A 12,351-nucleotide genomic window follows, 5' to 3' on the forward strand; every position below is an offset into this window, starting at 1 on the left:
AGGTGGCACCAAGGACCATACATGTGGTCCACGCTGCATGACACCTAACATCAAGATTACTGGGTTTGGTTTCTATCGGTTTATTTTTTTGCTCTGCTTCCCTGTCCCTGTCCAGCCTCAGCCTCTTGCTGAATCCTGTCCAAGCCCCGACAGAAGCAGGCATTTTTCTGTCTGGGCCCCAAATCCGTTACAATTTAGATTCAGAACGAAACTTCCGTCCTGGCAACCACCTGCATTACCAACTCACCTGGTGCTTCCCTGTCAGCCTGTTCTGTCTCGCCCATCATATTAGAAGTCTTTCTGACTAGCTGTCTTCTCTGAGCTGCAGACCCCTGTTCAGCTTCCCTGAGTTGAACCACTCATCTGCAGCAGGAAATCCTGGGTTGTAGCCCATCCATTGCTGCCCTTGGTCTTTTGGGTTTTCTACTGGGCTCTGATTCCACTGCAGGGATCTCAATCTTGACTGCACATAAGAATCGCTGTACAACTTTAAATAAATACAGACACCAGATACTTTTTCCTCTGGCCAAGGCTAGAAGCAGGGAATTTCCTTAGGAATTGACCGTGCATATTAATTAGCATGACCGCATCACTGTGAGCTGCCTTTTACTAAGTACTTAAGTGCAAAGTACAGACTGAAGCAGTGTGCACCACATTTTCTCTTTGTTATCATATTTAATTCATACACTAAAGATAATCACCGTCTCTGTTTGGGACCTCCAGCATTCCTACTTACTGATTTTGAAGTAAAAGCATCCCTCACTATCTGAACCTATTTCATGCCTGAGTCTACTGTTCTGAATTTAAAGAGTGTGGATAGTGAGGGATACCTGCATTTAGGACTCTATGTTTCTGGCTCACCCTCTATCCACATCATATCTTGAAAAGGGATATTTTCTCTTACAACAGTTCATTTTTCTTATCATTTACATAGCTCATACCCATTGTGGAAAATATAGAGAACGTATAAGGAACAGAAGTACAGCCATCACTATCTAAACACCAAAGGATGATGATACATGCATTTTGAGTATTTTTTTCCTTAACATTTTATCATACAAATTTCTCCAGAGTGAGCTGCTTAACACAGGAATTGTACTAGCCTTTTGTCAAGTACAGAATTGTTTTTAAAAAATTCCCAGAAATGCCTCAGATATCAAAATACGAAGTGAAGCTGGGAAGGCCAAAGGGATCTCAGTTTGTTGTCTGGCTCCAACAAACAATTCTATAATTTACTGCTGTTATGTATTGGAAGCATATGAGGCACTCGGCTAGGGATAGAGACCCCAAAGGGAACCTGGATCACAGTGCCAGGTAGGCTACTTTCCTTGTATCAGGAATCCATGTCAAGGGGTATGGACCTGAACAGGAGCAAGAGAAATGGAGGAAAGTAAATTTATGGTGAAATACATTTCACCATCTTCCTGTTGCTATATTAACATGATGTGAAAATAGTTGCTGACTTATAAGGCTTTTCTCTCCCTTCCTATCTATTGTTGGGATGAGAGTAGATTTGGGTGGCAAGAGTAACTGATATATTTTTGATATGTTAGGCTTTTATATATATATATATATATATATATATATATATATATAAAAGGAAACTGGCCTATACGAAGAGAAGCAGCAGCCCAAATCACTCTCTAATTGGCTAACATTTAGCATTCCCATTTTTCAAAAAAAGGAAAAGATAATTGAAAACATACTGCCTAAATACTTTAGGCTGGGAGTAGAAACACCTGAAGGCAAAGTTCAGGTCATTGTAATTTTCAACAATGGGTTTACTTGAAGTGAAAGTATAAACAGGTCATGAATACTATCTTCACATGAACAAATTTCACGTCATATGAATTTCTCAGTACCAGTGTAGGAAATATATCCTCCACCCTAGGTTTTTTTTTTTTATTTTTTTTTAATTTTTAAATTTTATTTATTTTATTTATTTTATTTTATTTTATTTATTTATTTTTTAAATTTTATTTTGTCGATATACATTGTAGCTGATTATTGCTCCCCATCACCAAGACCTCCCTCCCTTTTCCCTCCCCCCTCCCCCCAACAATGTCCTTTCTGTTTGCTTGTCGTATCAACTTCATAGACTTTAAACTAAAAACCATAAAAAGAGACAATGAGGGACACTACTTAATGATAAAAGGACTGATGCATCAAGAAGACATAACAATCATAAATATGTACGCACCCAATGTTGGAGCAGCCAGATTTATAAAACAAACTCTATTAGACCTAAAGAAGGAAATAGACACTAATACCATAATAGCAGGGGACCTGAACACCCCACTGTCAATATTAGACAGATCATCTAGGCAAAGAATCAGTAGAGAAACACCCTAGGTTTTTAAATCAGAAACTAACTTGCTGACAACCTATTAGTTATCAAAACTTAAAGTGTTAAATAATTAACCTATTTCACTCAGAAAATGCTTTTAAATCTAAGAATGAGTTAAAGCTTTCCTCTACTTTATATATTTATTTTCATATGGATGCAAACATAGTATTATTTGTGCATGACCTACTTTTACTTATCTGGAAAAATCTGAATATGAGCTCAATGAAAGTAGGGGTTGTTTTCTGCATTGTAGGAAAAAAAAAATTAATTTCACAGTTAAAGCCAGAATTCTTTTCTGCAGGGGGGTAAGGGGAGAGAAGGGAAGGAGGGATTCTTTAGAGAAAAACCCTGAAAATTCACATTAAGATGAAAGATGAGGCCTGGTAAAGTAATCTGGAAGGAGAGGGGAAGAGGGAGATGTGACTGCAGAAGAATCAGAGACATGAAACTTTGCTCGCTTTGAGATGGAGAAAAAGAGGCCAAAAGCCAAACAATGTGGATGGCCTCAAGAAGCTAGAAAAGGCCAAAAAAGAGATTCATTCCAGAGCCTTCAGAAAGGAACACAGCCCTTCTAATACCTTGATTTTAGCCCAGTGAGACATCTGACCTTTGAAAGCATAAACTATTAAATTTGTGTTGCTTTAGCCCACCAATTTTGTGGTAATTTGTTATAGCAGCAACAGAAAACTAATACAACAAGTTCCCTGAAATTTGCAGAAATTGCAATAGCATTGGGCTTTTCACTTTGATATGGGATGGGGCTTAAGTGAAAATTTAAACAGACAGTAGGATCTTAGCTAACATCTAAACTACAACTATATATCCTGCTCTCATTTTTTAGGGAAAACAACAGTAAGTCAAAACCTTTGTGGTTGTTATTTTTAAATAATTATCTCTTAAAACCTTATGTATCCCTGTACCTTAGGATCACAAGAGAACCTCTATTCTTGAAAGCACATGAGTTTGGAGTCATGGGATCTTGGATTTGAATCCCCATGTGAACTTGGGTAAGTCATTTAACCTCTTTAGACCACAGATCTTCATTTGCAAAAGGGAGATAAAAATAAGGATACTGTGGAGGATTAAAAGAGAGAGAGAGAGAGAGAGAGAGAGAGAGATATAAAGTACTTAACACAGGGCACATACTAAGAATTCAACAAATTACTATTATTAACTTTTAAATGCATAATAAAAAGGAGGAAGGATGCTATGAGAAATTGTGGAGATACACAGTTCACAGCACTAACAAGGGCTTTCTCTCAAAGGGCTGTCACTGTAGCAGGTGATGATTTACATTAAATATAAAGAAGGTTTTTAAACAATTATTAAACACTGGATATGTCTGTACTGTTGGTTGGACTATCTTGTCTGAAGACCTTTAATAACAATAGATTCCAATCCATTTTAGAGGTGTTCATGCAGCTATGTGGATATGTAGGCAAACGATTTGAATGGGTGGACTATTCTGTCCCCTGCCATTTTACCCAAGATTACACAATTTAATACTCACGGCAATAATACTTCTTGTACGTTATTCCAGATTGCTTTTCCTCCCATGATTATCGTCAGCTGAGTTGTCAGTTCAAGAAGACAGCCCCCTGGGTCACACTGGAATGTTACAAAGAAAATCCCATTTAAATTTTAGATGGGTATAGCTTGAAATACAGTTTTATTTTTTTGATATGTTCTCTTTAGGCTAAAAAACCAAAAAACTAAGCAATGTACAATGAAGAAATTATTCATTGGGCAACAGAGAAAACACAAAGCAGCTTAAACTGCTGAGAGAATACAATTTTAAATTCACACCTCTTCATTTCTGTATTTTCCCAGCCAATAAACTGGGTCTCCTGGATAGCCTACAAATTTGCCCTTAAAGAATGCTATGTAGAAACATGAAGAGTAGTAGTTGACAAATTGGAATAAGAACATCTTCATGGTTAGGCTGTTCTCATAATCAGTCTGGGTCCTCGGGAGTTCTGTAGTTAAAAGAAAGAAAAATAAGATTTTAAAATTGTGAACAGCTTTGAGATCTTAATCAAAGACACTGATACATGAGTTAACATGTTTAAAAAAATACAATTCACACTTTTACCTTAAGCTATTTTGAATTTCTTAATATAGCTACTGTGTTAATTCTGTTTACACATTATTATGAGTTTTTCTCCCACACAAATACAGTATAACACATGGCAAAATAGTAATAATAATAAGCTGTTCCTTAAAATTTATAAGCACAATGTTATCAAATATTATCGGCTGCTTGCTAAATGATATTCTCTTGTCTTCTTGAATTGTAATAAGGTGGGTCTGTTAAAGAAAACAAATAATAAAACAAAGGGGCAACTTGCTAGAGGAATCCAGGGAAGACATTGTATTTTGAATCAGTCTGATCATGTTTAGATGACCACCGAGCAGACCATTCAGAGAATGACCCAGACATATGCAGGATGTGGGAAGCACTTAACTTTGGCCACTAAGCAGCTGCCTGGGATACAAGCCAGAGAGAAGAAACGTTTATTGCAAAAGCCAGAGCTGATGAGAATTATATTAATATGAACAGCATGGGGAAGACACGCAGCAGTGAGATTGCTTGTCCTCTCAGCAACAGAGGAGCATATTTGCCACTGGAACCGTGACCCTATTCCACTTATTTGCAATAAAAAGTCTATTTACTTTCAACAATAGAGTACATGGATCTAATGTAATTGAAAATATCATTCAGCACTGATCTGTTTACACAGAGCTTGGACATTATAATGATTGTCTTTGCTTTGTCCCTTTTACTAATGCAAAGCTGTAGATAATTCATTTCCCATACAGGTTAGCGAAAATATGTTTACACTTGAAAAGTTCTAAAAATTGTAATCTACTGGAATTGAAATGCCTAAAAGATACAGTCTCTATTTTTACCAGATTCTGAAAATGTCTCAGAAATTACTTAGCTGTAGTAGGACCTTACCAAAGTCAGTAATCATAATTGCCACTTTTTCATATATGGTGTTCAGAATCATTATAATGATAAAGCTGATGATGGAAGCAGTGACGGACGTGGCCATCTGTGGTGTCAGATACTTCTGGATTGGGTCTGTTCCATTAAGGTTCTTAAGTTTTGCAGAAAATACAATGAACACTGACAGCCTATAGACAATGATCCCAACAACTGAAGCAATGATCAATAGGATCTGAAAGCACAAAAATGGAGCAGCATGAGACTCATCAATAGTCATATTTATACTGTTAAAAATTGACCCCAAGCTTAAATTAAGAAGGTGCATGTGTAAAGTGATATAAATCTCATATAACTGCCACAAGAGAGGTGTAAAATTGGGCATGCTGAATTTCAAAGAAAGGAAAAGAAGGATGGAAGTCAAAAGAGGGTGTATCTGCTCATGTCAGATGTTAACAACAGAAACTCTGTGCAGGGGGTGGGGGGCTATGGGAACTCTGTACTTTCTGTGCAATTTTTCTGTAAATCTAAAACTGCTCTACTAAAACAAGAAAGCGTATCTTCAGAAAGCATAAAAATGAAAGAACTAGTAGCATGTTCTGGTGAAAAGAAAAAGTGTGAGTAACCAAAGAAAACACCCCTTCCTCAATTACTGAATTATTTAGGTTGTGAATTAGTGGTTTTTTGCTCAATTATACTCCATTAAGGAGACATGTTTCCTTTCACCAGAGAACCTATCACCAATTAAAATATCAGCAAGGGCTAGCCTTTGTCTTAATCACTGAAGCAGGAGAGGTTCTGAGCAGGGCCAGGGAAGTCAGCATGGAGGTGCCCCTGAGCCAACTGTTGGTACTGGCAGCAGGTCTCTGCTGATGAAAGCTTTTCACACTCAGATCTTAAGATCTTAAACTGGCAGTGATGTATACCTGCCTGTCTACAAGTTTCACGTCACTAGTCCACTGTACTTTTGATTGCATTGTCCCTGGTGTCAGTGGGGGCATCTGAAACATAGTTTGCACATGGTGGGATTTCACTTTCTTGGGCCACTGACCAGTGCTCATTAAAGGTCCCACAGGTTTTTCCTTACTTGATACACGGTATTAGACACTCCTGGAGAGGCATCTTTAAATGTTTTCCCTACATCTACTTTCTCCAGAACCACATTCTCAATGTATCTGGCTGCTCATGATGACTGTCATGAGAGAGAGAAGCTACGGAGAATGGGAAATCTAGGACCACACAAATCATGTCACATTGCCAACTATGACAGACAGAGGCTGGTTTCACCTGTGGAAAGCAGTGAGGGAAGTGAGCACGGATGATCCTGGAGCCAGAGTCCTGCATTTGAATCCCAGCTCTGTCACTAGCTGTGGGACCTTACAAAAATTAACCTTTTGGGGCTTCAATATCCTCACCCATACAATGAGGATAATATAGCACCTAACTTCTACAATTGTTGAGGATTCAATGAGTTACTACAGGTAAAAACACTCAGAACATTAAGCTCAGGCACATGAAAAGCACTAAATCAATATTAGCTATGATTATAGCTACCAAAGTGTGAAAAAGATGTTTTTCTTACTTTTTAAGTAATCCTCTTGTAGAGAAGGCATTTTATTTCCCTCTGTAATCTCTCTCATTATCTCCTTTTCTTCACACTTAGGTCTGAATACTTGGAAAATGAATACGACTTTTGTGTGTATATGTAAAAATTAGCTAAGGCTGAGAAAAATTAGAGACAATGTATCAAGTCTTCCTTTCTCAGCATAATACATACAGACCATTTAAATACTATGTATTTTTAAAAATTATCTTCATAATAATTTTTATAATTATTAAGTAATGATAGTTAAAATTCTTTAAATGTTTGCTGTTTACCTCAGCACATGTTTATTTATTTAATCCTCATAACAGGCCTGTGAGGTAGGTAGTATCTCTTTTCCAGATGAGGAAATAGAGGCTCAAAGAGATTAATCAGTTTGCCTAAAGTGAAACAACATGTAAGTAAAAGAATTGGGATCCCCAAAGACTCCAAAGACACACTAACCTCTACATGGCACTGCCTCCCATATGGTGTATGACATGAATTCTAATTCATTCCAGAGCTTTTATGAACTCGGTAAGTTTCCATATTCTTCAGGGTGCTTGATATGTTCAATATTTGTTCATACGGGCAGGGCAGCTTTTCATTTGCCTTCCTTAAATTTTTTACTTATTTTTTCTGATTCTAAGTTTTCATCTAGAATCATTCATTTAAAGCTTTTTAAAATGTCTTTCAGTAGTTTTTATGTTTTCTTTGATAGTTTCTATTATCTTTTTATTAAGGTTATTCTTAGACATTTTATTTTGGTTGCTGCTGTTGGAAAATTTTAGAACTCTTAATGCTTTCCTATTCGGCCTCTAAACCAGAAAATGGAAAATCCTGAACCACTGACCTGATTTAAACAAATGAAGTGAAAGGAACTGGAAGAACCACTGAGAACAAACATATTTTGAAACCTTGAGACTTGCTCCATGTGGTGGCTAAATAGTTCTCTGGAAACATGTCTATGAACTATATAGTTTCCAGGCTCAGCTTTTAGTTTCCTCAACATTTAAAATTAGATATTAAAAATTTGTTATATAATAAAAAATAAATGAATTACTAAAAAATTTATTTTGTGATAGACTCTTACCCAGAAAAAGACAGCACTTGCACAGAGGGTTACCCGTATACATTTTCCGCAAGCAGTAAAGGGAATGCGCTCTTCTTCCTAATTAAAAAAAAATAAGCTTAGTCAATCAAGGATTATGCCAATGAAATTATTCTTCTCCTGATCTGGCAATAATGTAATATAAAAAAAAACTAATTTGCAAGCATAGTCTCCTTAGTCATAACTGCACACTTTTTGTTAATAGTTTCAAACACCACCTCCCCCCAACATGTGCGGTGATCATTTTAATAATAGTTTTTGAAAAACACAAACATGAGCAGTAAACTATCTGCCATGACCGAAGCTCAGGAGTACGGGTATCCACAGTGCCCAACTGTAAAACTACATTCCTGGGCTTGTCTTGGGTTTTAGATGACAGCGCAGAGCCCAGGAAGGACAGAAAGTTTCACAGATGTCTGAAAATACTAGGTATCTACTATGTGTTCCTTGGTTGACCTTTACATATTAATTTGGTATAACAATAAATTTTTAGAGAGTTTCTGTTTTATAGTTTATAAGAATATGTTTAAATTCTTCAGACAAGAAATCAATACTTTCCATGATATACTTAGATTATAAGAGCAGCTATAGTTAAAAATAGCTGCAAATATTTACATGGCATTTACTCTGTGCCAGGTACTCTTCTGAGTCAGGTTCTATATATCAACTCAGTTAATCTCTACCACAATCATGAGGAAGCAACTCTATTATTCCCATTTTATATATGAGGAAACTGAGGCACAGAAGTTAAATAATTTGTCCAAGATCACCCAACTAGTAAGTTGCTATATTCAGAGTTAAACTCTGGCAGTCTCATTTCTAAGACTTCCCCATCATACTACAGAATTATCTAAATCAATATATGGAGGATATATTAGCAATAAAAGTGAAGTGAGGAAAAAAGATAAAGAAAAATGAACCTTCACTTGCCATTTTTAACAAGCAACATTTCAATGGAAATTTAACTTATTAGTTGGTTATTTTAAATAGTTGGTGGGTTTAAATGACCAAATTATCCTTTCTTCATCATCTTTCCTATGTTGCTAATATTATAAGCTTTTATTTTTCAGTACTCAAAAGACTTTATGAACATTTTTCAGTACTCAAAAGACTTTATGAACATCTAATTTTTCTAAGTTTCAGCTTTCATTTCTGAATATACAATCTGTCAACACACATGTTTTGACCATGTATTCTCGAGTAAACAGTGGAAACCATAACAGGGATTATTTGAAGCTTCTTACATTGTAAAAGACAAATGTCACCTTCTATTGATAACTGAAAGTCATTTTTTTCCACATATAAAGTGAGGAGGTTGAACTGCTCTCTCTAGTCCCTTTTAGTACCAAGATTCTGCACATCTGTGATTCAATTTATAAAATCTATTATTGGGGACATTTTCAGGCATTCTTGGTAAAGGCATTTTCTTTCCAAAAGCTATTTGTATTCAGAACCTTATGCTGATGACTGCAAATACAATCAGCTCTAAATTTTGTGTAGATGGAAAGAAGCAATAATGCAGATGATTCAAAAATCATCTTTTGGGGGTTTTAGAATATTTATTAGAAATATATAGTTTTACTTTTTATTTGTGCAGCAGTAGTAGCAGCAACAAATCTACCTTTCCGATGATATAAAATACCAAGCACTGTGCTTGAACATAGTTGGACCTCATTAAATGTTCCCTTCTTCATCTATCCTTTCTCTGACTTTAGGAGAGCCACGCTATTCTGTGCACATCCCAGCCAGAAGGTGGAGCAATAACTGAGGCTTAGTCCAATTTAAAGGAGAAGCTAGTCTAAGGATGAATAGGGACTGTAAAATAAAGGTACACGTGAAAAATTGAGAATCAACTGTAAAAACCAATGCATCTTTCCTTATATGAGGGTATTAAAAGTTTGTGGAAAAATGAAATTCAAAGATAATATGAACCTTTCCGTGAAATTTCTGAAGTACCCTCATACATCTATGTCATAGTCTTATTTTTTTCTTGCATTTTTACTGTAATTAGGAGGGAAGGGACATTTGTCTCTTATGTCCACTGTTCTAGAGATGCTTTAAAAAAACCCAATGCCCAGAACACACCCCTGGCTACTAAGTATCATCAAAGTATGTAGTGATGGAACCCAGGCATCAACCGTTTTTAAGCTCCCCAGGTGATTCTGATGTGTATAGCTAAGGCTGAGAAGAAAGAACCACTGCAGTAAATAGACTAAACTGTATCTAAATAGCATCCAGAGTGAATACCTGAGTAATCTCATTTATTACCACGTGAGTACACCGTGCTTCATATTCTGGCCGGGCTTGTTCTTCCTGCTGTAACTCAACAGTGTCCCATTCATACTCAAGTTCTGCCTGGCGCCGCTTCCAAAACTCCAAAAACAAGGTAACTAACAAAGAAGGAGAAAGAACAGGATCTCTAATGATGACTGATATTTCAGAAATCTGTACTGAATAATATTAATTATCAATAACCCTCTTGTATATCGTAAATAAAATCTAGTTTATACATGATACTAATATTTAAAAGGGAGAAAACTATTTTAAAATGTTGATAATTTACATGACTTGTGAAACAGACGGTAGCTTATGGGAAAGGTCACGAATGATGTGATGGTCAGGAGGCGCGTGAGTATGCCTAATGCTAACGCATCTGCTACTAGCACCTTACTGCCAACTGAAACCACAAATAACTATCGTAATTCAAAAGCAGTTCACAGTCCATCCTTCGATCTCTTTTTCCCTACATCCCTCTTTCTCTGGCTCCTTCCCTCCCTCCCTTCCTAAGGGCCTGAGGGCAAGGGTGGGTAACACATAGGATTCTCCAAGTAAGTTAAAATAATATTCTTCCATATAAAAAATTGATATTTTTCTCAATCTTGTATAAAGTATGAATAAAATAACTTTCAGAAATCATTAATTTTTAGAATTTTTACCTTCAAATACTAAATAAAAACATTAAATGATATTTGAAAAAATGCAGTTTCAGGGTAAATCCCCTAGGCCCTTCTTCCAATAAGACTGCTACCCCTAAGCCCTTCCTATATAGAAATTCTGGAATTACCGATGTTCTGTCACAAATATTTCTCGAGTGTCTACAATGTGCTGAGAATAAAGAGAAAGAAGACACAATCCCTATTCAAGGAGCTCCTGGGTATATGGGACAACACTGTCCTGAAGTGACAGGTACAGCAGACTATTACAAGGGCTATGACAAAGAAAAGCACAGGCTGCTCTGGGTACACAGAGCCAGGACATCTAACTGGAAGTTTCAGGGAAAGCCTTCCCAGAGGAGGGGATCACTGCAATGAATCTTGAGGTGACTCAGAGATGAGCAGGTGAAGGTGGTAGCAGGTAGAACCTTAAGGTCACTTCCCCCCAGGGAGCTGCACATGGAAAGGCAAAGCTGCCAGAGGGCCAGCCAGGTACTTTACAGGAACTGCAGATCATCTGGAATTAGCATAGGGTGTCATGAGGGAGGGGCAGCCAGACGAGAGATCCCAGGGATACACCACAAATGGCTTTGTGTGCCAGAAGAAGATTGAATTTTAACTTGAAGGTGGATGAGACACTGAGGGTGCTCTAGAGACTAGAGGCAGGAGACCTACTGGCTAGATGTAATGAGGCAGCATATTTTGGGGGTGTTGAGCAGGTAGACTTTTTGGATGCAGCTGTGATAGAGGGGCAGGAAGAGGTCAAGGATGTCAACCAGGATTCCAGCTTGGGTTATGTCCTAAATTCTGGTGCCATATCCTGAAATATGAAGTGCAGTAAGAAGAGCAAGTGTGAGAGAGAAAACAGCTGGTTTCATTTGCCTTATCAGAGAGAGATGTCCAGTAGGCAGGCAGAAGTCTAGAATGCAGGAAGAAGATCTGGGCTGGGCCAGCAATTTTCACTGCTGTACGTGGCAAGTGGGGCCATGAGTGGGTGAGGTCACTAAGTGAGGTGTGGAGTGGTAGTTCTCACCCTGGCTGCACACAGCAGCACCGGGAAGCTTTTAGTAAGTAGTGAGCCCAGGCACCACCCCTGAGATTCTGATTTAATTAATGTTGAATGGGACCTGAGCACAGGTGTTTGTTTTAAAGCTCTAAGAAGTAGTTAGGGGTGAGAATCACTGGAGTAGACAGTAAAGAGAGCCAGAATGAAATCCCACCGACCCTGCCTGCAGTGGGCAGCCTGAGATAGAGAAGGAAATCTTGGGATGCTCTGTAAGGAGCATGGGAACACTCCTGAGTGGCGAGGAGAACTGAGATGTTTAAAAGCACCTGAGATAGAGGCGCTCAGTTTCCCTAGGGTCAGGTTTCAGGCCACTCCCCTGGCTCTCAAGCCACCCCCCTAGGACTCGAGCCCCTCCTCTGAGTCCT

At 37.6% G+C, this 12,351-nt stretch overlaps 1 protein-coding gene across 2 annotated transcripts in view; it reads right to left on the reverse strand.

Moving 5' to 3' along the window:
* ANO6 (anoctamin 6) overlaps nt 1–12,351 on the reverse strand; it is a 184,653-nt gene that overhangs the window by 29,049 nt on the left and 143,253 nt on the right. For both annotated transcript variants that reach the window (XM_063075340.1, XM_063075339.1), the window contains 5 exons: nt 10,235–10,377; nt 7,970–8,047; nt 5,307–5,529; nt 4,154–4,323; nt 3,858–3,955 (listed from right to left, as the gene is read on the reverse strand). In XM_063075340.1, the coding sequence (XP_062931410.1) occupies nt 3,858–3,955; nt 4,154–4,323; nt 5,307–5,529; nt 7,970–8,047; nt 10,235–10,377 (712 nt within the window). The remainder of the gene's footprint in view (nt 1–3,857; nt 3,956–4,153; nt 4,324–5,306; nt 5,530–7,969; nt 8,048–10,234; nt 10,378–12,351) is intronic.

Source organism: Cynocephalus volans, chromosome 12 (genome assembly GCF_027409185.1).
Source record: "Cynocephalus volans isolate mCynVol1 chromosome 12, mCynVol1.pri, whole genome shotgun sequence".
Taxonomy (NCBI): Eukaryota; Metazoa; Chordata; class Mammalia; order Dermoptera; family Cynocephalidae; genus Cynocephalus; species Cynocephalus volans.